The sequence below is a fragment of the Physeter macrocephalus genome, chromosome 13 (assembly GCF_002837175.3).
Source record: "Physeter macrocephalus isolate SW-GA chromosome 13, ASM283717v5, whole genome shotgun sequence".
NCBI lineage: Eukaryota > Metazoa > Chordata > Mammalia > Artiodactyla > Physeteridae > Physeter > Physeter macrocephalus.
The window spans coordinates 70,202,266-70,228,759 of NC_041226.1; the positions used below are offsets into that span (position 1 = coordinate 70,202,266).

General features: G+C 40.6%; 2 protein-coding genes across 2 annotated transcripts in view; one reads left to right on the plus strand and one right to left on the minus strand.

Annotated features, from left to right (window-relative positions):
* Positions 1-26,494, plus strand: part of UBAC2 (UBA domain containing 2) — a 173,986-nt gene that overhangs the window by 76,746 nt on the left and 70,746 nt on the right.
* LOC102982391 (G-protein coupled receptor 183) lies at positions 11,764-25,744 on the minus strand. Its single transcript, XM_007103727.3, has 3 exons — positions 25,671-25,744; positions 24,523-24,663; positions 11,764-13,235 (listed from the first exon to the last, which is right to left on the minus strand). The coding sequence occupies exon 3, from the start codon at positions 13,215-13,217 to the stop codon at positions 12,138-12,140; it is 1,080 nt and encodes a 359-aa protein (XP_007103789.1). The 5' UTR covers positions 13,218-13,235; positions 24,523-24,663; positions 25,671-25,744; the 3' UTR covers positions 11,764-12,137.

Here is a 26,494-nt window from a genome sequence, read left to right on the forward strand (position 1 = left end):
GCACGCGGGCTTCTTAGTTGCAGCATGCGGGATCTAGTTCCCCGACCAGGGATCAAACCTGGGCCCCCTGCATTGGGAACGTGGAGTCTTACCCACTGGACCACCAGGGAAGTCCCTAATGCCCTTTACTTTCTTCTCTTTTCTCTTCTTCTTTTTTTTTTTTTTTTTGTAAGTCACCTCAAAGCTATTACAAGAAAAATGTAAAAAATGAATTTCAAATTTGAGTTCAATGATATGTTTAAAGGATTGAAATGTTGTAGATTTATAAAATCATTCCCAGGATCTTACCTAAAGGAAAACATATGATGCATTCATTCTTATATTCTCAGAATAGCTCTTTTCTTAACCAAAAAGTTCTCAGACTTCCCATCAGTTTAGTTTCCAGTGTCTAATGCTGTGTGTCTGATGTCATGCATCAGGAATCAGCACGCGCCATGCCTGTCCAGGCACTCTGCCCACACACTGATGTCACTAACCCTCTGTACCGTGGGAACTGTTGTCTCCTTTGAGGAAGCAGGCTCAGAAACTTTGAGCACCATTTTCTGTAAAGTGGCGAAAGAAAAATCATGATGATATTAGAAGATGCATAAGGAAGGGAAGTGGCTTCTGTTACTTCACTTGTGCATTTGACATTGTCTAAGGAATGATTAGAAATGATCAAGGTATTAGTAATGTTTGAAGCCCAGTGTCTTCCGAATCAAATTAAGTGGCATAAATAGCGAGTTTCTTACCCTTGGAGATTGCTGGTTGATTGTGAAAGGAGACTCAGGTTTTTTACACTGCAGGGATTTAATTGACAGTTTCAGTGGCCAGAGCATCTTTCCAGGGAACGGATTTAATGTACTGTATCTTGTTTGAAAGACTTTGTAAGCTGTCATCAGAAGGTATGTAAAGCCACACGATCAGTGATTTTATATTTGAATGTGAAGGTCAGCGATACAGTTACCCGAAAGCAGAGTTTTCTCAGCCTCAGCCGGCGCTTTTGGCCGCACAGTTCTTTGCCGTGGGGGACTGTCCTTTGCATCGTGGGATGTTGAGTGACACCCCTGGCCTCTGCCCCCGATGCCTGTAGCACCCCAGCCCAGTCATGACAGCTGAAAACGTCTCCAGATAGTGTCAGATGACATTTGGGGTGCAAGATTACCTCTGATGGAGGGCCACTGACCTAAACTAAGCTTTTACAGAGCTTATCACCTGTTTTGAAATCCCACACCATGCATGGTGCTGGGTGGTAAATAGAACCTTGAAAAGAGTTGGTGCACACCCTTGAGGAGCCGATGACCTAGGAAGCTTGAGATCTTCTGACTAGGTAGAATATTTCTAGTACTTGACTGAAATAGCTTTGGTTGAGGCTGTTAGTAAAAATTTGTTTCAAAGAAGTTTAACATCTGTTTTCATTTCTGCTTTTGTAAGTTGCTTTGCTACTCAATTCCTGTATTTTAGCTGTCTTCCTCTTGGGACTTAAAATATTTGAGTATATGTCAAAATTTCCAGTTTGGTAGGAAATATGTTTTATTCAAACAGAAGTGAAAATGTTAAAAACTTTAGGATAGGATGGTGACAAGTTTAATGTTGTTAATCAGGCTAGATGACAGCAGAGTAGATAATACTGAAGGGAACTCAAAAAGTCTGGTTCTAGTCAAGATTCACTTCCTGTTTTTTCTTTATCATTGGTTGGTAAGTTGCACCTTGTGAAAGCTTTTAGATTCAGATCACTGTATTATTCTAAGAAAAAAATTCAAAATGCTGACCACGCCTTGGTAACCATAGCAAAATATACAACACACAAAAATAATCTCATACCTATCTTAGGGTTGAATTTTTTTGTATATGGTATATGTGGGGTTCTGAAGTATCTAATTTGCTTCTGTTATCTGAGGTCAAAGGAAAAGAGGCTTTCTCAGTTACAAGACACAGGCATGCCTGTTAGTTGAAGTAATAGAACCGACTCTGGCTTCTTTAGCAGAAAGGAGGTTTATTATTAAAGTAGTTCAGAGACTATTTGGGAGGGCAAAGATCCAGTCTTGGATGCAATAAAACCATAATTAATACTTAAATTTATCCCCTCCCATAAGCTGATGTTGTTTGCCTATTTAATGTTTAATGTTGGCTTATAGAACATAAGATTCCTGAGGGCACCTTGGTCTTTATTGTTTTCAGCTCTCACATCCTGGTACCTAGAACAGTACCTAGCTCATAGTAGGCCCTTAATAAATATTTTTTGTATCAATAAGTTACCAGACAGAGGATATGTTCGTTAGTATCGGCAACAACATGGAGAAAAAAATACAGTGGTGTTGAAATGTTAATGTACATTCTGTTGGGAGGGGTTTTTTTCTTTTTGTTTAGTTATCTTGACAAATAAATTTTGAACGACTCTTTTGTACCACAGAGCCCTGTTTCACACGTGTTCCTGATTAAATGAACATCCACAGCAGTCTTGCAGGAGTGGCCATTGATATGGTTGTATCCTTTGTGAGACAGTGAAGGTGCTGAGAATTGATCGAATCATCAGGGTCACGGCTATTTAAGTGGCAGAGCCTAGATTGAAATCCATGCCTGTCTGACTTTTCGCACAGACATGCCCCTCTGTGCAACACAGTCTCAATGCCGCTTTCTTTTTTCTTTAGGTAAAAAAAAATCTAGTTAATGGTCACCTGTTCATTCTACTAGAAAGTAATTTGAGTGTATAGACTCATCAAACTGAGGCTTCCTATTTGGATGGTCAACTACAGTGTCGCAAATGTGTATAAAAGTAAATGTTAGTCTCTAAAGACAATGTTTATGATTACATTCAAATTTTGCTGCTAAAATGAGAAGTACAAAAATAATCCCCCATGGAATGGTATCTGAAAAAGCACTGTGAAGCACTCCAGTTATTTAGCTCTTAATATTCATTTTAATTTAATAGACAGAAAAAAATCTATGCTGTTTCTCTTCAGAGCTTCCGAGTGCTGCCACTGTGTTTTATACTTTTTTAAAAAATTCTGAAATAATTCAGGCCTTTTAGGACAGTTACAGGAATAGGACCCTAAACCCAGATGCCCTAGTTATTAATGTTTTTTATGTTTGCTTTATCATTTTCTCTCTATGTACACATGGTATTTTTTCTGAATCATTTGAGAGCAAGTTGGAGATGTAATGCCCCTTTACCCCTGAATACATCAGTATGTATTACCATAAAATTGGCAATTATCCAGTTTTGTAGCAAAAAAGAAAAAAAAAATCTGGTCCATAGGACATCTCAGAATTACATCTTACGTTTAGTTGTTATGTCCCTTTACTCTTTAATGTGGAACAGTCCTCATTCTGTCTTTGTCTTTTGTGTTCTTGACATTTTGAAGAGTATAAGTTAGTTACTTTATAGAAGATGGTACTTATTTTAATAATGTGGTAAAATTAAAGATTTTGAAGGAAGCATTAGATGAAAATAATTTGTACTTCCCTTGTTTTTCTTGGTATAACCTTTTAAAGATTTTTGTTATGAGAAATTTCAATCACAGAAGCAGAGAGAATAATAAAATGAGCCCTATTACCCAGAATTAATCTTTAACATTTTTGCTCCCCTTCCTTATTCTTATTCTATTCCCCTAAAAACTAAATACTTTTAAGCATTTTGTAGCAATTTCTAGACATCGTAATATTCCATATTTAAGTAAGGTCTAAAAAGTAACGTTTGCTTATATAAACATATTACTTTAACCTAACAAAATTATTTATAATTCCTTAATATTATATACTACCAAAACTATATTCAAATTTCTCCTATATTCATTTTTTCTCCTTGAAAAAGCCCTTTACCTTTGGTATTGCATTTGGTTGTGATATCTCTTAAGTTTCCCTCTCTCTCTCTCTTTTTTTTTTTTTTTTTTTTTTTTTTGGGGTACGGGGCCCTTTCACTGTTGGGCCCTCTCCCATTGCGGAGCACAGGCTCCAGACGTGTAGGATCAGCGGCCATGGCTCACGCGCCCAGCCGCTCCGCGGCATGTGGGGTCCTCCCGGACCGGGGCACCAACCCCTGTCCCCTGCATCGGCAGGGCAGGCGGACTCTCAACCACTGCGCCACCAGGGAAGCCCTCTCTATCTCTCTCTCTTTTTAATTAGACACTCCTTCCTCCCTTTTGGTAGAATACTTTAATATTTTTATGGTATAGTGAATATGCCTGGATTAGCTTGCTCATTATCTTTTCCAGGGTCCTCTTAGTGTATAGCCACATAAAGCGGAAAGCTGGATGCTGTCTTTCTTAAAGTCCCTCGCATCCAGAGCGCTGCCTGTGATTTAGGTTCTTGTATGGTGCTTGAGTTCAGTGTGAGCTGAGGCAGTAGTATATGAGATGCCCATTTTGCTGGTCCATTTCTACAGACCCAACAGGGCCCTGGAGGTTACAGTGTTCAGACAACTTCCTGATCCCTAGACTCTGCTGAAATGACATAATGACTTCCTGATTCCCAGCATCCTGAATGTGGCAGAGGAAGCAGTCTTCATGGTAGACCAGTCCTTATGTGTTGTTCCAGGAGCCTGTTCCTGGACGCGAAGCCTGGATCTGCCCTTCTGGCCCTTTCAGAAATTTCACAAACACCTAGGTCTGTATAGTAAATCTTTTTCTGCCCCAAACAGCTGGAGAGGTTTCTCTTATCTGTAAGTGAACCTTGGCTGACAGAACTGGTAATCAAAAGAACGTAACTTTTATCTTTGACTTCAAATGTATATGTACAAAGCAACGTACCTGAATCTGAAACATTCAGATTTGAACTGGGATGTGGTTTAAGGGAAAGGAAGCAGCTCTTTGCCCGTGTGTGTGTGTGTGTGTGTGTGTGTGTGTGTGTGTGTGTGTGTATGTGTGTTTATGAAACCCTGACAGTCTTTTCATGCAGATTTCTGGTATAACCTGTTCTTTGCTGGTGACTTTGTCACCAAAAGCCATCTCTTACTAGGACTTCTTGTAGGTCCGTTGACACTACCCTCCCCTGTGCTCCTAGGATATGAATGTGGCCCCGTGTATCCCATTCCTGTCTTCCCATATGACTTGGGTTGTGTGGCTGACTGGTGAGAGACGGAGACCAGCAGCCGTGTGACCTCCACCTTCCTCTCCCTCTCAGTACCCTGTGAATCCATTCCTGAATTTCTGCTTCCACCCCTGATGTAACAGCAGTATGGGAAATGTGTTGGGGACTGCACTTACCATTTTTTAAAATTTATTACAGAAAATTTCAAAGATACATGAATGCAGAGAGAATAATATAATGACTACCACGTACCCATCACCTTATCAGATTTTGTCAAACACACAAACTTCAAATAATTTGACAATTGGATCCCTAATGGGACACTTTTTTTTTCTTTCTCTTTTCTATTTTACTATTTGCTTTCTAAATTCTTTCTTCATGGCCAAGACCTACAGTATCTCTCAGCCCTGCCCCTGCCTTCAGTTGACCAGCCTCTCCGTGGCTCTCTCCCCCTGGGGTCTCTCTCTCCTCCCAGGGTCTCCCCTCCCTGGGTCTCTGGGGACCTGAGTGCATGGGTTCAGGCACCATCATAGGCCCCATCTCAGGTAGAGCCCTTACCCTGTGTTGGGACTCACAACAGGGACTGCGTTGAATTGTAATATATGATAGGCCAATAATATTGTTTGCATTGATTTTTTTTAAACCCTAACACAGGCAGTAACCCCATATATTTTCACTACGTATTAAAAAAAAAAAAGCAGATGTTTCACTGTAGGACTTAAAGGGAAAATTGTGGAACTGAAGCCTTAAGAACACATCAAAATGTTACTTTTTTTAGAGTAGGATTAAAACCTTTTGCAGCCTTTGTGTAGTTTCATTCTGACACACTTTTTTTCTTCTCAACCTGCATGGGAAGAATCATTCTTACAAGATATGGAAAGAGAAATAAATGTTCTCACACCCTGAGAAAACTGCTAAAAGCCCGTCAAAAATTACTTGAGTTCTGGTTCAGATCCATTGCGGTGGGTACCACATGAGACGGAAGGTGGTGCGGTTCCTGCCCAGGAGTGACTTGCAGTTCGGTCAAGTAGGCAATAGACAGCTGAATATCACTGTTAACGGCAAGAAACGACGTAGTGAGTGTGCAAACAGGAAAAGCAGGTCTTTACAGTCTGGGAGGAAGATAAACGACTGAAACATCACAGCATGCATTTTCCCATGTACAGACCCTCTTATACACTCTCTTCCTTCTAACAATTAGAGTGCTGCAGAGATTTCTCTAAGTTTGAAGGGTCTGGATATGCGTTATCTGGGATAAATTAAATAAATGAGAGCCGTCCTCTGTAGCTTCCCTGTATGTGGAAGAAGGAGGAAAGCTAGTGGCACTCCTCTTGTACTTTCAACAGAAAACTTTCTCTTCGGAAAAGAGATCTTGGCTAATTTAAATGTCATTCCAGTTTCTGATTTCATGTATTTTCCAGGATTAGTATTTCAGTACTGAGCATGTATTAGTTATCTGTTGCTGCCTAAAAAACTACAACACGCAAAAATAAAACCCCTCACCCACACGCTTGAACAGTACTAATCATAAAGTGTCCTCGACTAACACCTGACGGCCGGTAGTCAGCATATATTTTTTTGAGCATCATCTCTCTGCAAGGTGCTGTGCTCAGAGCTACCCAGAACAGGAAGAAGTAAAAGTCAAGGTCTCTGCCCTGATGGAGTTTATGTTTCAGCTGAGGGACATAAGCGTGACGCACGTGAAATAACAGACCATAGGCTGTTTGATGGTTAGCAAAGAGCGTACATATTCTGTAGTGCCGTTATTTCGTTGATAAGATAACGGAAATCTAGGAAGGCTGAAAGGCTGGACAGAGGTGATGTAGCTGACACGCAGTCAGACCAGAGCCAGGTCTCCAGGCCGGTGTATTTTTTCTGTCCCTTTGTTTTCAAGATAATATTTGTTTAAAGTTAAAACTATGTGGCGTAAGCTGTATAAACGCCAAATAAGTTGAGGAAAGGGAAGATGGGTGGCTTTGAGTAGTCACAGGAGAATTAAAGGAGGAGGTATGATTAGACTATGAGTGTAAAGAATAAATGGCAGAAGCAGAATAATCCAACCAGGAGAACCAAATATTTGTATAGTCACAGCACAGACCAACTAGACTATCTTGAAAGGTACATGTGGGCAGTGGAGGGGAATGAGGTTGCAGAGGCTTGAAAGTGTGGGAGAGGAATTTGGACTGCATGTCGTAGACCATGGGGAAATGCTCTCAGTCCTAGAGCGTGAAATGACACGATGAAACTGGGATTAAGGAAGATTATGTTTGTTTGCCAGGAGAACTGCATCGTGTGTGCATTTTTCTCTTCTTACACTCATTGTATTGGTCAGTTGCGTTCTAAGTAGGTTAGACACCGTGTTGATCAGAGGCTAGCCTGTGTTGTGCCTACAATTAACCCTGAAATCTCAGTGGCTGAATACATAGATGCATTTCTTATTTGCGCTACTTGGCCAACACAGGTGGATAGGGTACAGGGGTGGGGAGTTCTCCATTTACTCATTCAGGGACCCAGGCTGACAGAGGTCCCACCACTTAGAACCTCGCTGGTCGCTGTGGCAGGAGAGAAGAACAGTGTGGAAGATCCCTCGCTGCTCTCCAGAGCTCCAGCCTGGAAGCGAGTGGCCCCGACCCATTGGCCAGAGGTAGTCATGTGCACCCCCAAAGGGAAGTTGAGGGTATTCGAGCAGTAAGTGTCTCTTCCAAGGTTCTCTGAGGACCTGGGCATATAATTCTACTTGCTTAAGAGAGACAATGTAGTGATTAAAAGTGACAGACCCTGGAGCCGGACTTCCAGAGTCTAGAGCCTGTCTCTCTACTTACTAGCTGTGTGGGTCTGGGCAATTTACTGAACTTCTCTGGAGCATAATTTCCTCATCTGTAAAACAAGGATAGTAATGGGACAAGCCTCACAGAATTATTGTGAGGCTTGATTATACAGAAAGTGCTTAGAGCATTATGCCATGTAATTGTTAGGAATTATTTAGTATTGCTGTTATTATTCATCTGCTGGCTTCCACTATAGCACCTGAAAGGAAGGCTAAAGTTTCTGACTCCAGTTGAGGGGACCAGTGGGAAAGAAGTTGTAGTAATTTAGGTGTGTGATGCCAGCATCCGGACTAGGATGATGATTTGGGACAAAGAAAAGACGGGCAAGAGTGAGTGCAAGAGGAGAAAACCCAAGCAGGGATCACTGGCCAAATACCATGGATGAGAGAGGATGATCAGGTGTGGGTGACTGAGAGAATGGAGCTTGAGTTTGCGGAGAAATTAGGGGGCCCCTGCGGAGAGAGACGATAAGCTGAAAGTCCGATGTGGTGATGGGAAGTGTCTGAGGCCTGGGAAGCCACAGGAAGTGGAGGAATGGAGCCATCTCTTAATGAACATGTTTCTGTAGGAGGTGACATCCTCGTGCTCCAAGTCAGGCTACAGGCACTGGGGCCAGTGCCTGGGTTGAGTCCCCAGCTCCACGTCTCCGTGGCCTGGCACTCCAGTTTCCTCATCAGCAAAATGGAGAAAAAGTTATTCCCACCTCTTAAGGTAATGAGGATTAAATGAGATAATGCCTGTCAGGTGCTCGAAAAAGTGGCACATAGTAAACGGTCAGTAATCATTCCTTCTCAGCCAATTGAGCTTTTAGTTGAGTAGAAGTTTGAGGATTATTTTTTAAGTGACCAGTTCTTCAGAGTTTAACGTAGAACAAACTTCCAGTGACGTCAGTTCTCATGAGTGCGTTTAGTCTTCCCTGGATTCAAAAGAATGGGCTGTGTTGTCACCAGATCAGCTCTTCATTTTTTCACTCTTACCTGAATAGCCAATGAGCAAATGTTTTTAGCTTTGCAGAGAATAACAAATTACAGTGGGCTAAGAGTGATCAAAATAGATCATTTTAAAGGCTAATTTAAGGTCAATGCTTCCTCTTTTCAATTGCCTGGTACTTTTTACTGATCGGTAGGAGTCACTGCCCTTTCCTCTTGAAATGTAAAATTGTTTTCAAGCAGAACATATTTCTGTATCTAGATTTAAATTGGCTTCTTGGGAAATTAGTTCTCTTCTTTAACATGTCTAGCTTATATTTCAGGGTCTTAGAGGGTCTTTGTCTTCAATTACACAATTACATATTCTCTAGCATATGTAATTAAGCATTTAGAGTGTTTCTTTTCATTTCATTGAAAAATTAAGAACTTCGCAGATATTTCAGTAGGGCTTTAGTATTTTGTTAGCAATAGTACAAAACAGGTGCTATTCAATTAGATGGATATCTGAGAGCCTTCTGTGGGCGAGGCTCTGTACCACGTGCTGTGTATGTAACCTACGACGGTCTCATCCTCAGGGAACTCATAGCCTGAGTTTGTAATCTACCTACTCTTGGTTATTTGTCCTATTTAATTAAGGGTTAGCTAACCTGCTGGCCTATAACGAAACAAGCCTTGTGATACTTTTTTCGGGGTCTGTGTGAGTCAGTTCAGTCTTTTTTACGGCTGGGATGTGAAGTTAGGGTTACATTCCTGATGCGGCCTCTAGTTTACCAGGTGCCTTTTCTGAATTTAGGTTTGTTTATAAAGTGTGGGTGATACAATCTGCTCATCCTGTTTCACAGGATTGTGAAAAGGAAGACATTACATAATGCATGGACTATTTTTGTGAATTATTGCACTCTTCATATATCCATGATGTCATTTCTAAAATGTAACCTTTCTGTACTATCACTGAAGGGTCTACATGTTTATACTGACTCAAATTAAGTAGCTTTGAGAGGTTTTTTTAAATTAATCAAATGATCCTTTTAGAAATAAAAATAAAATTATGGAAGAGGTAAATATGGTTAGCTGCCATATAACTATCAGCTTTCCTAGATGATTTTTCCTAGCTACCTGTTATTATTTAAAGTTGTTAATAATATATCACCTGACTGACGGAGAAAATATTTATAGGTTGTGATGTTCAAATAATGTATTATGTATAAGGCCACCTCCTTATTTCTGTAACAGAACACAAAATTATACAGCATTGTCCCTGTTCTCCAAGTTTACCTACTCCTGAGGGAAATGCATGGGAAATAAACCTAAAGCCAACTAATACTACAAGACACTGGGAGGGTGCCCCAAGGCCGTGTGTGAACAGTGGCTTCATGAATGAAATAGGAAGTAAGGTCCTTTTGAAGGAGAGCGAATAGCTGAGTTGACTAGAGTACAGACCTTTTTTTTTTTTAAAGATTAATTGGAAGTAGGTTTAAAGTTTACCTTTTTGGCAGTATGGCTACTGATGATTGGATAAAATCATTTGCGCAGACTTGTGGTATAGTGGAAGAAGGAGGGAGGAAACTACTCAGAAAGAAGCGTGTGTCATTCCTTTGTCAAGTGACATAGGTATTTACCACCTTGTTTGGAGGATCTTAAGAACTGACCGTTAGCACTGAGAGGACTCTCTTATCTGCTGTGAAACAGCACGTTGGCTTATACATACAATAGTCTATGCTGGAACATAGTCACAGAGCTAGTGTGCCACAAAGATGATCTGAAATTCAGGAAGCTTTGTTTCTGGTTTTCCTTTAGCAACTTTCACAATGGTTTCTCTTTTGGGATCCAACTCAAATGACTACATAAGTGCCACCCTGCAGAAAAGTTAGTGTTTTGCCCTTTTTTCTCCTTCACTTGGAAAAGTTTATTAGATGGAGTGAAGGAGAGGCCCTAAGTTCCTGACTCGCATCCTTGTGGTCTCACCTGTCTCCGTAAGGTGAAACAAGGACCAGTGCCTATTTTTGACAATGGCTTCTTAAGGTCAGCTAGCTATCTATGAAATTAACAAAATACAAATCAGAAAGCACTCAGTAAATGGTGCTGAATCAACCATTAAGATTAGTTTTCTTACAGGATAAAAGTTGAAAATGAGTAAGAGAAGACTTTAAAAGAAAATATTTCCAGGATAGAAAGCCTAATAAAAATTTTAAGTATGACTCATGACACAGCATTTCATTTCTTTAGTTCTGTTATCAAACTTGGTATCATTGCTAACATGGATACTGTATTGGGGTAATTTAGGATTCAATAAAGCAAATTTGAGCTGGCAGATGGATGACTGTACTTGCAGAGGTCATGCTACTCATAAAAAGGTATTTATTTGAGCAAATATGTAATGTTGTAAAGAATCCTGGCTGCTCTGAAGTTTATGATTTTGCATTTTACTCCCCATCTTCTTTAGGCAAAGCGACAACTACACCCCACTGCTCGTCCTCCCTACCCTTTCTGGTAACCCAAACCACTGAAATACAGATACAGGGCACTGTCAACTTCTGTATAAATAAGAAGCCATCCCCTAGGGACCCAAGAAAAACCAAGGCTATTTGTATATTTTTTTATTCTCAAGAAGAACTTAGCAAGTGGTGCCTCCTTCCACATGAAGTCCTTGTCGTATTCCTGAGCAGTGGCCCTTGAATGCTATGCTGGCTGTTTGGGAAGAGCTTTCATTGCATTCGTCACCATCATCATTATAATGTTGCTGTCCAAAACCTGTCTACTGCTAATTTTATCCTCCCTGTAACTTTTGCTGAGAGTTAACAGTGAGCATTGAAGGACATACTCATAATTTTGTAGCATCCAGCTCTTTATTCCAAAAGAGTTTTTTGAAACAAAAATTTATGACAGAACAAAACAAAACAAAAAAACTTATCATCGAGGACATAAAGTCTAAGATTGAAAGAAACATGAACTGAAGAAATATGTTATCAAAAAAAAGAAAAGAAATATGTTACAATATTAACATTTCTACACTGGCAATATACAATTTTAACAGTCTTTTTTTCTTTTGCCAAATTATTGGCAGAAAATAGTAATGATTAAATTTTTCATTAACACAAAACTTTTCTTTCCACACTGCGAGTTATTAAAATACGCTCCCTTTTGGTGTAGTATTTCATTTACAAATTAGAACTTTGCTTAATGTTGTTCTCGAGTGTAAAAAAATGCATATATATCAATTTACTTCCAAGTCGGAGGTGAGAAATAGTGCCCAATGAAAGGAATTTTAAAGAACCCTAATTAGAAGTTAAACAATCATTTTGATTTATAAGAAAAGTCCTGCAAAGTTTGTCATACAGTTTACTTTGCTATAAATCCAAGATTTAATTCCTTTTTACTTTCCATTTAAAGACTTGGAATGTATCATCATTTGAGTTTCTGTTATTTCACGTGAGTTTTCTTCAGGGGCTGACTTCACGGCACTGGAAATTGATACACTGACTTGACGTTTCAGCATCTTCATGACCTTTCTCTTGTACCCTTTACATGCAAAGAAATATATAAAAGGGTCCATGCAGCAATTGAAGTTCATCAGGCACACTGTAAAGTGCAGAGATATCTGGAATGAATATCTTTGGCTGCATTCCAGGAGATCAGGAAAACGAAGCTTCTTAATCATGTGTTGAATAATTGCAACATGATAAGGTGTGAAACAGACAACAAACACAACAATTATAAAAATAATTGTGTTGAGAGCCTTTTTGTTTACACCAGATTTCTCAGTTAATGGGTTTTGTTTGGCAGTTTTAAAGAGCTTGCAACAGATTTGAGAATAGCAGATAAGAATGATGACGAGCGGAAGTACATATCCTATGAAACATGCACCAAGCAGAATCCAGGGAAGAGATTTGGTTTCTTCAAAGTTTGGATATTCCATGCACGTAGTCCTTTCAGCCTCCTGCTTTGACATAGGGTTTATGAGCAGTGGGAGTGTTTGAGCAAGTACGAGAATCCAGACAAATATGCAAATGCATTTTGCATGTTCAATTCTTTTCATCTTGTTGTACCGCAGGGGGTGCACCACAGCAAAGAACCGGTCAATGCTCAGGCAGGTCATGAAGTTCACGCCTGCGTACGTGTTGATGTAAAACACGAGAGCAGTTATCCTACACAAGGCCTCGCCAATTCTCCAGTCAAAGCCCAGTGCATAGTAGGCTATCCGTGTAGGCAGAGCAGTGGTAAAAAGTATGTCTGAAATCACCAAATTGGTTGAATAGAGAGTGGTAGAGTTGATTTTTTTCCTGTTTTGAATAATGACAGTCAAGGCCAACAGGTTTCCCACGAGCCCCATTATGAAGACAATGCTGTAATGCAGAGGCATGAGGACCCTGGCTGCGCGGTGGTGGGCGTAGAGGTCACAGTCGCTTGACGGAGCTGCAGAGGCTGTAGTAAAGTTGTCCATTTTTATATCCATCAGCAGTGTTCCAGGTCTCTAAAAGAACCAGGAAGGGCACATTTAATTGAAAGCATATTTAACTAAAAGCGATATAAACTGCCTCCTATAGATCTAACTTTTAAAATTTCAAGATTGATATAATTTTTTAAAACCTGTGATACGTAATGTGGTTACATACTATATAGTAACAGAAAGAACAGAGAATAAAATTTATGTTTTTACTCTCACGATTTGGTGGTTTGGGCAAAGCTCTGGCAAACGAAATAGAACCATTTAAATAGGGCAAATGTATTTTTGTGAGAAGAGGGAATGCACCAACTTTTTAGGCAGAAATTTCCCCTTCCTTTTTCTGAATCATCGTCTGGTTAAGAGTAAAATCATGTAAAGCACCCCACATTTCAGGAAGCGTAAAACTTTGCTTTTAAATTGAATATCAGTTGGACTTTTTTTTTCCACCAAATGCATATCACTGCCAGGAAATGAAATCAGTCACACATTTATGTAGTGAAATATGAACTTACCACAGTGATCTGATTTGTGTTAACCCAAAAATTATGAGAAACAAGCTAAGGCCTTTGTTAGGTTTTCTTTAAAAAAAAAAAAAAAAGAAAGAAAGAAAGAAAGAAAAGGCGATGACCACAACAACCCCCACAAAAAAGAAGAGAAAGAAACAAAAAGGGAAAAAACGTAAGAGCTTCAAGGGGAAACTTTAAAATTAATGCAGATACCCCGCTGATGCACGCAGTATGTGTTCCTACATGTACACGCTGTAGGAAGCATTACACATGTGGTGTTCCGTGTTCTGCTTCATTCATTTACCATGCTCACGGATCAGTGTAATCTATATTTTTGTCATATATGTAGATCTTACATAGACATTTGATAGATATTCTGCAGTATTACAGTGTGTTAATGCATAATTTGCTTACCTACTCCCTTGATGAATATCTGGACTATTTCCAACTCTTTTCTTGTTGTAAATAATGTCTAAGGTGAAATTTCAAGTCCTAAGTTGAAAAGTGGAAGACTCCTACAATAAAACTCCATATATGAGGAGGTTGAACTTTGATAAAACTAAGGAAGAGAAGAGCAACAAATTCTGTGAAGTTATTTTTAGAAGAAAAATAATTTTCTGATAGGTCTATCTCTATGCACAAATCTGAAAGTCACCAAAGCTGAGGGAAAAGTTCAATATATCTAGTGATGATGGTACTATATGTTAAAGGAAAGAACTCTATCCCTAGCCTTATGAAAGCAGTGATTACAAATCTACATCTCCGACTGCTGTATTAAATGAATTGGAGCTCTGCTAACTTAGTTCTAACCGTCTTAAAACAGTGATGCTGACGGACAAGGAGGGTTCTGAGAGGATTGCACTAACGTCATAGGTGTGCATTATCTACAGTGTTGATAGGTTAATCATGAAAATATGGGAATACAACCTAAAGCAAAAGGAAGCAACAAAGGAAGTAGAACTCTATATTAATCAAGGGAATACAAGAAAGGAGACTGGGAAAACGCAAAGGATGAGGATGATAGGTAGAAAACACAAAATAAGAGGGTAGGAAATGCATCACAACAAGTTTAAGAGGGTAGGAAGTGCATCACAACAAGTTTAAATGGCTTGAACTCACCGATTAGAAGACAGAGACTGTCAGTTTGGATTTTTAAAAATCCAGCTGTATGCTGCTTAGAAGAGAGGGAACTCAAAGCGATTTGGAAAGTTTGAAAACAGAGGCACGGGAAAACACATATCAGGCAAACCCCGACCAGTGGAAAGCCAGAGTAGCAATATTAACATCAGAAAAAAATAGAATTCAAGGCACAATCAATATTAATAGGGGTAAAGAAGGTCGCTACACAAGTTAAAAAGAACAGGTCACCAAGGACATAAAAAGAATCATGAATTGTACGTGTAACAGCAAAATTTGACAGAACTTAAAGGAGAAATGGTCAAATCCACAGCCATAATGGGAGATTTTAACACATTTTTATTAGAATATGACAGGTAAAAAAAAAGATTGACCCAACATGACTTAAAAGCTGACAGAGTTTGTGCTGAAAGCACATTAGAATTATTTGTAAATTTAACCATGTGCTAGATCATGAGAGGTGTCTCAGATTTCTCAGAAAATCATTAGCTAGCAGCTCACATTCCTTGTGAGTAGTACAGTGCAACTAAGTTAGAAATCAAAAATAAAAAGATAAAGGATGCACTTGGAATCTAAAAATATATCTTTATGAGGAACTCATGGGTTAAGAAATCACAATGCAAAATTTGAAGTGCTTAGAACCAAAGGACAAAAATACTACAAAACTGTGGAATGCAGCTAAAGAGTTAACCCGAGATTGATGCAAAGCCTTGAATGCATTTATTTCTTAAAAAATTGAAAATAGCGAAGTTAAATATACAGCTCAAGAAGCTAGAAAAGAACTGAGTTTGCCCCCAGAAAGTAGAATAATAAAATTAATTGGAGATACTAATGAAATAGAAAACAAAACAAACAAAACCAATAAATATGGACTTTATATTTTGTGCGGGGGTGGAGGGATGGAGTGATTCTTGAAAGGGAAATCGTGTAAATTGCAGTTGTGGAATAAAAGTAGGAAAACTTCGTCCGGTTAGTAGGGAAAGGCTTCTCTCGTGTGAGAAGTGGCTTTCAGGAGCCGAGACTGGACATGAGGGAGAGGTGGAAATTCCAGGCACGGGTTGCAGTTTAGGAACAGGCATCAAGAGCTGCCTTTATTTTTCTAATTTTTGTGAAAAAAATTTTTTTCTGAAAATCTCAACATGTCAATTTTATTTCAAGGAGTCTTCCAAAGCAGGTTCCTGGGAACCGCCTTTAAAATACATGGTGGGGAAAAAAATACACTGTGGAGTCTGCTAATCCTCCATCTGGATACTAATTATTGTAGAGATTAGCAAAGTTACACTAATGTATGAATCAGAGAATGTGTCATTGCCTACCAGTTGTAAATGCATGCCCAGCTGCTTCACTGAATGAAATAAAGCATCCAGTAGAGTCACAAAAGGCAGTGTTTTCAGAACATTTTAAGTTAAGGAAAAGACGTTTAACACGGTGTTAATTTTAAGTGCGAAAATTTGCAACCAAATCAAATGTCCATCATTAGGGAACTGGTTAAGTATTTTATGGCCATATAGTAGAATACGGTGCAGCCACTGAAATTGGCAATGTAGATGCCTATTTCCTGACAGAGAATGATGTTAAGTAAGGAAAGCAGATTCCACAACAGGCCACTTTGCGGGTAGGAAAAGCAGCTACTCACACACACATCCCTGCATTCACACACACATCCCTGGATATATAGGCCAAAACATAATTCACAAGTACAAGTAATTTTTGAGTTTCATCATATATTCTAAATTTTTAACACCAAACATGAATTGACTATGAAATGAGTAAAGAGGTAAATAATTTTTTTTAATCTGAAGAAATCGTTTTTGAAATTCAGCTCTTCTTGCAAAAGCCTTGTCCTCTGACATATTTTTCAAAGGTAGTGCTCTTTATTCAGATTTATGCCTTAGTTTTCGCTAGGTGCCTGCCGTAAGTCATGTCTGGGAGAACCGTCCCAGCGGCCCCGCAGGCCAGGTGTTGCCGTCACGCACCCACTCTCCACTCGAGGAAACCGCTGTCAGAGAAGGTAAGGGTCATGCTGGATCCTCCTCTCTGCCAGCCTGGCTTCAAGCCTCCTACGCTGTCCAGTCCTCGGCAGGGGCAGCTGCCGCACGCTGCCTTTCAGGAACTGAGAGTGTGTGGTTTCAAAGGGCTCTAGGCTTCAGGGCCATGCTCACCTGTACACAAACAGCCGGGGCACATGTGGCCTAGCCGTTCCAGAGCAGGGAGACGATTCTTCCAGAGGGCAACGGGACTCCCACTCCAGGAGAGGTGCCTTCCCAAGTGGGAGGCCAGACTGGTGGACGCTGCGTCATAGAGCCCTGAGGGGGAGACTGGGGAAGGGCTGTTTGCTGCCCGCCCGTGCCCCGAGTCGGTCCAAGAAAGGCACTTGCACGACGTGGATGTGTAAATGGGCTGACCCCAGAGGATCTCAAGTAAAGGGGAATCTGGGCTGTTTTGAAATGTGTTCTTTGGGATATTTAGTAACCTCTGGAAGGTTGATTCCATCCGGCAACAGCTCTAGTATATTACCTTTGCTGTTACTTATCCTGTGTTATTAATGCTATAGTTTTAGTCCATTTTATCTTTTCCAAATTGAGAGGAAGCCACTTTCACATACTTGACTGTTGTTATCCCGTTCTTATATCAACCAATCCCGATTTATTATCTTCTTCCCTCGGAAATATTATTTTATCCCTTCCTTTAATCATTTTAGGATTCAGGATTACTTTCCTGAACCTTGACTTACTCCATTCTTTTATTCAGCAAAAATTGTTTTTAGTGCCTCCTCTATATGCTAGATCCTGGAAATTCAGAAATGATACCTTTTAATGTCTGAGGACCTCACACTGAAGGATGGATGTTGGGAATGTGCTGTCGTCTGAATGCGGTGTTATCTCAGTATTTGCTGTTTCTTCTCACAGACACACCCGGGTTCTGCTTGCTCTTTGCATTACAGCGCTCCTTTACCAACCTTGCGATTGCAGATTCCCCTTTTAACTGTTTCTAGTCCTTCGTCTTTTAGTCATAACTAAATCCTTTCTTTCCTTCTTTTTCTTTCTTTCTTTCTTTCTTTCTGTCTTTCTTTCTTTCACTATATTTTAAATATTTGTCATAATTATTAGACAACAGCGTCTGACATGGTATTTAGGATAGATATACTGAGTTGTACTACTGTTTCTAGTCCTTCGTCTTTTAGTCATAACTAAATCCTTTCTTTCCTTCTTTTTCTTTCTTTCTGTCTTTCTTTCTTTCACTATATTTTAAATATTTGTCATAATTATTAGACAACAGCGTCTGACATGGTATTTAGGATAGATATACTGAGTTGTACTTTAAAGTATTGATACTATGGCTCATCATTTTATTGCCTTAAGAAAAGCATAAAGAAATGTTTGCTCTAAATTTTTTTTTCCTTAGAATACTTGTACCTGTAATAATTATAATTTCCTCCTAATGCATTCTGATGAAAAGATGTGCAGTGTCCCTGAGTTGTCCTCAGTGCCTCACAGCTGAGAGACAAGAGTGAGGGTTGCAAGCTCTGCCCTGAGGGCACAGATAGTACTTGGGCTGCGGGAAGTGTGGGTCCTAATTCAGGTTCCACCCAAGGAACTGCGGGGCGGCCATCTGTGCCAGTTCTCTTAACATTTGTGTTAATAAGCAAAGGAGGCTATCTCAGGTTTGTCTCTGTAATGCAATATTGATCCTTTTAACTTTACTATTATCCTGACGTGTGTAAAACAGCAAGTTTTTCCACAGCAAAATATCCTCCGAAGTATTTTCACTTACATTTTTGAAAGTGGGCCTGTGTGTGCTTTTCTCTAGAATTGATTTCCTCACTAACAGAGTAGCTAGTGTTTCTTAAGACACTATCGTGTCATTTTTGCATAACCAGACATGTTGACATGAACTGTCAAGTTCTTTCTAGCCACAGAAAGGAGAAAATAAAAGGCCCCCTCAAAACTCATTTATTATATGAAAGAAAACTAAGAGCTAATGTGATTTGTACTCTAGAACTATTTACCCTGGATACCAACTTGGAGGCATTTGTGATTTTTCACAGGGTATTTCTGCAATCCCAATTTACTTGCCTGGATAATGATTTTCTTAGCTTTTATTTGTGGCAGAAACAGAAGAAAATCTTCATTATAGTCAAAGATTTAGTAAATGCTAGAATACCGGCTTTTATTGTTTAGCTTTAAGATTCCTGAAATGTCACCTTTACCCCTTATATTTATTCGCTTAATAATCATCAACACTTAAAAGTGAGAAGAGATTAAACTTCTAGTAGTTTTGTTTAAATTCAGGCCTTAGCAATGAATCGAATGGGTCAAATCATGCCGACATGATCATTAATAAGAGGTGACTTCTCTGTGAGGTGAAGTCTGCTCAGGACCATGTTTACACGTTGAGATGAGGTGACTCAAAGTGCCCGCAGTGGCCTGCACCAAAGAGGAAGTTACAGGAGTATGCTCTCAAAAACAACCCGGAGAATGGACGTGCAGATACAAATGATACTTGTCTGCTGTTAAATGATGAGTGTTGTTGTTTGATCCCATTGTTTGTCTGATTTCTGTTGCTACACTGTCCTTTGGTTATTTTGTTGAAGAGGGGTAAGATTGAGGGAAAATTTCTGGAGTGGAAAAATAAAGTCACTGGGAAAGGAGGGGGCAGAGGAAGGCTCCAGGCTCAAAGGAGCAACAAGGATTTGGTCTCCTGGGAAGCAGACGAGCACAGATGGATCAGGACAGCAGGCTGAGGCTGTTTACTGCCTTTGAGGACAAACATACCCCGTGGAAGAAAGAAATCATTGCTGCTTCCTCCTGTTACCTAGTTTTATACGTATTTGTCAGTTGCTTGAAAAAGCCTCCTTGTTCTTGAAGCTGAGCAAACAGGGACATCTGAGTTTGGTCCAGTGTCACACATACCGGGGCCTAGCACTCAACCAGTCATGTTTCTCACCTGCTTAAAGGTGACTCAACACCCACCACCTGAGCAGTTGAGTGTCCCACTGGCCTGCAAAACGGGCAGGCGCGAAACAGGCATCCCTGAGGCACAGACGGGCAGTGACCAGCACGGGCCCAGCCTCGCGTCCCTCCGCTGGTGCAGTCTGATGGCCGTTCCAGACTACTACCCTGCTCTCAACCGCTCTGACAGCCAGCACACACCCCGATGACCTAGTCAAAGAGATCTTCCTACACTATCAGGTGATTCTTTTTTTTTTTTTCACTAGCTTTGAGTCCTAAGTTGATAGCTGTGTCCAAGATTGATTTTGGGGGAGGCTATATAGGGAAGATTGTCCAGAAAGGTGACCACTGACAGGTGCCCCCACTTTCTCAGATGGAACCTCCCACGTGCCAGAGTGTTTATGTCAGGAGTCGAGTCGTCTGTGGTCAGTGTGTCTGAGGGCACCTCTCTTCCCTGTCTCCTAGGGAGCTCGCTTGCTTGCATCCTCCAGCTTGTGGAAGGGTGACCCTGCGGCTGACCCCAGGACACAACCTGGTCCTGCCCACCTCTCAGTAGGTCTGCACAGGGTCACGTGCAGGACAGTGCACGGGGAGCTTCGTCAGAATAGAAAAAAAAACAACAGCATCGGCCCATCTGCACTTTCCTCTTTGTGCCTCGGCGGTGTCCCGAACCCAGGGGGCACCCGCTAAAGACACTTCACCTTCTGTAAACACGGACGTTGGAATTGATGGGAAAGTGAAAGGTGCCTGACATTTGTGTTATCTGGTTAAACACCCACTTGCACATTTGGGGTTTTACATAGTCTGGCTATTTTTCTTTCACCTTTCACTGATTATTTATTCCTTGTGTGGCTGACTAGGATGGTATGAAAGTCTTCAGAGATGAAGACAGAGGAGCTGGTAGCACTACGGACTTGAAATCTATGGCATAATATTTCGGAACTGGAAGAAAAAATAGTCCCACCGTAATACTCATTTCAGTGTAAGGAAGACAAATACTGTGTTTCCCTGTGGCATGATTTGACCTGTATGTAGGATAACCAACTGCATAATATACAAAGACTCCTTATAATGAAGGGCTGAGTCAGTATAATCTTCATCCTCTGAATCGAAAATATTTCTAGAAACAATATGTACGCTTTCTCCTTAAAGTTCAAGGGAGTTTCAAATTTGATTTTAGTCTCTGTTACCTCATAGAAATTAGTCAGAAACGTTAAATAGCCTTATTTTATGGATAAGCAAGATTCGGGAGAGATTAGATCATTCGCTCGGGGTCCGCCCTCAGGACAGCTGCCAAGCCAGGGACCGCGCAGGCGCGCAAGCTTCCGTGTCCTCGTCCCCCGCTGCCTCCCGTCAGGCGGCAGGTCCTGGGCTTGCAGCCCGCCGGCCCGGCCTCTCCTCTGCGCGCCCCCTTCTGTCTGTCCGTCTGCCTGTGCGCGTGCTGCTCCCACTGCTCTGCCTGCCTCAGGCCGCCCTCGCTTCTCCGCGGAGTTGCAGTTGCAGCGCGCACAGTGCCGTTCAGTGGCGCCCAGGCAAACAAAGCCGTCTGTCACACCGCACGGTCTCCTTCGTGCTCGGGGTCTGCTTCCCTCTTCAGCTGGATCTCCAGCCGTCTTCCATCCTGTGAACCCCTGGCTCCGGCCCTACTAGATTGCTTGCTGTCTTTTGATGTCCTGTGTTCTCTCACAGCTCTGTTCCTTTCTGACCCTCTTCCTTCTCTCTGGAGCCTCCTCTCCCCGGTCTTCCATCCTCAGCTCCTGCTTTCCTTCAGGGCTTCGCTCAGAATCAGCTGCTCCTGGAAGCTTCCCCGGTTTTATCCTCTCCTGCTCCCCCGACAGCACCTCCCCCCGCCCCGCAGGAAGGCAGCGTGGGGTGTCCTCACCAGGGCACTGCCCTCTGTACTGGCCTCTGTACTGTTTGTTTGGTTTCTGTTTCCTACCGGCCTGTGAAGTCCTGAGAGTGGCGGCTGTGTTGTTAATTTTGTGCATCTCCAGCTGGCCCATGATGGATGCTCAATAAATATCCATTAAGGAGTAGCAGAATCCCAGCTTTCTTGATCCTCAAAGTTGCTTATCAGACTGCAGGATACCTTTGACTGATAATAGTAACCAGTAGTATTCAGCATAGACTGTGTCCCAGGCACTGCCCTGGGCACCTTATGTATATTCACTCACTGAATCTCACAAAACTTTCCCAAATCCGTTGCCACTGGTGAAACTGAGGCACAGAGCACTTATGAGTCTTGCCTAAAGACACAGCTGTTAAGTGTCAGGATTTAATCCAGGCAGTTTGGCTCCAGAAATCACGTTCAGTGTAGTATGTTTTAGCCCTAGCTCCTACTTCCAGCATGATCTGATGTTATTGGTAGGAAACAAGTAAAATAGGAAGACATCTCAAAACTTTAACACATACCAACTCATACACCTGTCTCAACCAGAGAGCAGAGCTTAAGGGCTAGGGAGATGCGAAGAGGGAGGGAAGGAGGGAAATATGTTGATATAAATAAGGAATTCATTAATTTATTTGTAGCATATTTCAAAGTAAGTAAAAGTTTTATAAATAAATTTAGATTTTTACTATTTTCAACAGGATTTCTATAAAACAGTTTGGACTAAAATTTTTACTGAGAGAAGACGGTGAATACCTAGGATAGCTCTTATGCTGTTAATTTATTTTTATACGGCTATTTAAATATTTGCAGATATTTAACAAAATATTTTTATTCTTCTCTTTGGGCTTTCCAGATACCGCAGGGATCTTTGTTACCTCTGTCGTTTTCAGAGGATTTTAACGTGTGTTATTTCATCTTACATTGAAGCCCACTATTTTACAAACTTCCCGGGAAGCTGGGAAGGATACAGACCGGAGGATACTGCACAGCCTCAGCACATACACAACCAGGGCATTTTAACAACTCCAGGAGGCCCTTAACCATAGCAGAGAGAAAACTGTCACTAGTAAACTCCTTTACTGGGTGGTGAGCTCTTTTTTTAGATGTAAACTTCTCAAGGATGATGGCTTTATCTCATTTTATCCCACAGAGTGTTTCAGAACTGGCCAGCAACAGATATCTAGTAAATGCCTATGGAAAGCATAAATGAATGAAAGTCATATATAGTGACCTGAGTTGATATTTATTCCATTAAATGACTGGTCATGTTACTGAAAAGCTCTCAGAAGCTAGTTGAAAGTTATTTGTAAGAGGAATTCCCACCACCACATCATAGGTGAACCTTGTGAGTGAGAATGCTTTCCGGAGCGGTGTGCTCTTTGCAGTATTATGTCCAAAAACTATGATTAACCTCCAAGAGAAGACATGCACTGAAATACTAGCAAATGCAAAGTCCAGACAGAAAACACAGTTAGATATATAATCATCCATAGACTCAGTCTTTATGTAAAATATTTTCTAAAGATCTAGAAATAAGTTCAAGAAAAATAATTCCCATAGAAATGATAGGGCAAGGAAACTTTGCGTATTGGATTCATCCTTCCGTGGTTTGATAGGCAGAGGGAAAAGAGAATGGTAGCAGGCAGTCTTCCAGCACTTACTGTGAGAGCCAGTGCTGTAAGACCTGGGCAGTATGATTACTCCCCATTTTACACTTGAAGCGGTTGAAGCCTGACAAGTAACTTGTCCAGAGTCACGCAGCTGGTAAATAATGGAGCCCCAGTTCAAGGCTGAGTCCAGAGCCCATGCTCTTAACCACTACACTATATTGTACTTAAAGTGAGACCACCTCCCCCGCCAAAATAAAAAAAAAACACACCCTCCTTTAGAGGAAGTCTCTGCACAGCTTATATTTTACCAAGTTTCTGTTACCTCCATTCCCAACCTGGACGTAAATACTGGCAATTCACTGCATATAATTCATTGTTTTGTGATATTTTCTAGGCACACAGAAGTTCTAGAAAAAAATACGGAGATGTGTTTAGTCTTTCTGATCATCAAATAAATATAAAGCAAACAAGAGATATTCTTTTTTCACTTATTAGATTAATAGTTTATATTTAGAATTAAAATACTCATGTTGGCTGAGAAGCAGTGAGGCCCAGACCGTCACTGGTGGGAGAGTAAATTGGTAAAATGTTTTTGTAAACTGAAAAATATCAATTTATATCTGAAGTTGTTGTTTTTTTTTAAATGTGTATCCTTTGCCCCAGGAATTCTACTACTGGGATTCTATCCTGAGAAATAATAGAAAGTATAAAAGTAGAGAAATAATAGAAGTATAGGAAAGACTTTTATGTACTTACATATGTGGTCAAATAGTAACATGTACTAACTCTTTTATTTTAAATTGTGCTATATAACTTGTTATAAGTACAGTACCTTTAAGTGTAGGAATAACTCCATTTTAAAATAACTTTGTTCCTTTCCTTCATAAAGCATCCTGAAATACTGGCAGTATTTGATGATTAATATTTGATACTGTTTTTTGTAATTGTGAGTTCACACAGAAGTACAAAGTAAGCCCTGTCTTTTGGCAAAGATATTTCTGGCATTATCCATTGCTTTCACCCAGCTTAGTATCAGCTTATTAGAACTGCCGGTCAACAAGAGAGTCTCAACTATATTAATGATAAAATCTTTGTTAGAAATGTTTATAGCTTTTTGTTGAATAGATTCTTTACCTTTACCTTAAACCTTAATTAGGGTTTCAGAGTTTTTCTTAACTCACAAGACTTTGTTGAAAAAGCAGAATATCTGGTACTTACCTCTTAGTGCCTTGTTGGGACCTCTGTGTGGTAGCAGTCAGTATTCACCCAAACTGAAATAGGTTAACCTTGGCACGGTGTTTTAAGGGAGATTGTGCAGACATCCTTTTATGGTGGTGGCTTCTTTCTGTCGCCCTGTGACTGAGCATAGTGACGATCAGTTAGCCTCATGTGTGCGCGTGCACTTTTTTTTTAAATAGGAAGTGAAATTTTTCTGTTAGTGATTTTTTTAAAAAGAGTTATCCAAAAACCCCTTGGAATTTATGAAATTTTGATATCTATGGAACTTTATAAATTTTTCTATAAAGATTTAAGTTTAAAAAAATCCTTTGGAAGAGACTGAAACAATAAACCTTAACCAGGAAAAAAAAAATCATAGTTATTGATGATTTTGTATCCATATTATGTGTAAAGTGTGAGTTTAAGGGAAAAAAATGTCAATTTTGACAATTCTGTCTGCCTGGAAACTTGGTGCAGGGAGTAGTTCACTCATTCTGTATCTTATCAACAGCTTAATGAGAAAGAAAAAGAAATTTCTGTGGTGAGTGGAGAAAAATGCTCTTTTGCATGTGTACAGTGATTAGTCAGTATTTTCAGGCAGGAGACCAACTGACTGGATCGCTGATTTGCGTGGACACATACGTGACAAGGGAAGAGTTGAAGGGGGCATCCTACAGCTAGAATTGCCTCTCGTGCACAGGATGAAGGAGACCTGTGCTGTTCACCTTCAAGTCTTAACAGACTCAGTTTAAACCAACAGTGTCACATGGCTATCAAAATGCAAATTGATTTGCAGGCTAAAATAATGGAAATAGAGCGCTCAGAACAAGAGAGATGATCTGGCCGTTCCCAGTGAGCTCAGGAGGCTGCGTTTTACCAGGGCATGGATGACCTTAGAGCATGGGTGGCGAGGGGTCTGGATACCAGGTCTTAGGAGAAATGATGGAATAAACTGAGCATGTCTGGGCTTGGCAGGGTCGTGATCATTATCCTCACGTGTTAGGAAGCTCTCATGGTAAAGGGTTTAGATTGTACGTGTCAGTCTTCTAACTCCAGAGAGTAGAAGGAAAGCCTGTAAGAGGTGGTTACCAGACAGCTTTCAAATCAAAATGTGAAAGTAGATCTCAAAAGTTGAGATCAGGGCTTACCTGGTGGCGGGGTGGCTGAGAGTCCGCCTGCCGATGCAGGGGACACGGGTTCGTGCCCCGGTCCGGGAAGATCCCACGTGCCGCGGAGCGGCTGGGCCCGTGAGCCACGGCCGCTGAGCCTGCGTGTCCGGAGCCTGTGCTCCGCAACAGGAGAGGCCACGACAGTGAGAGGCCCGCGTACGGCCAAAAAAAAAAAAAAAAAAGTTGAGATCATAAAAAAATGGCATGTTGTCTCTTATTCAGGTGCTTGCATAAACCGGATGACTATTTTGAGGGATGTTGTAAAGAGAATTGAATCATTTGGTAGGAATTTGTAACCCTGTGACCTCAGAGGCCCTTCCACTCCAGGATTCTGTCAAAGTGGCTGAGGACCTTTAGCCTCTCAGTGGTGTTATTCCATTGAGAGGCTTGTTAGGGTCTTAGAAGCTCTAAAGTGCTGAAGATCTGTGGAGAAACCTTGTCAAACAGAAGAGCTACAACTCACCTAAATTCTTTGGGTCTCCACCCCATTATATAAAATAAAAGTATTGAACTAAATGATCACCAAGATAATTCCTAGTCCAATAATTCTGTGAGGGGGAAATACAGAGATTTTATGATTTGGTGGATCAATATGATAAAATCTTCTAGAACTAGTTCCTTTAAAACTTGGATTGAAGAATCCTTGAAGAAGACACTGATGAGAAGAAGTTTTTCAATTTGTTGAAAAGCCATCCTGGTGGGGTTTTGGTTTTTAGTTTTTGAAATAGTTTTTATTAAGTAAAACGTTGTTATATCATGAAATCTAGGTAAAGTAAATGGTCTAGCAATCTGGATCTCCCCTT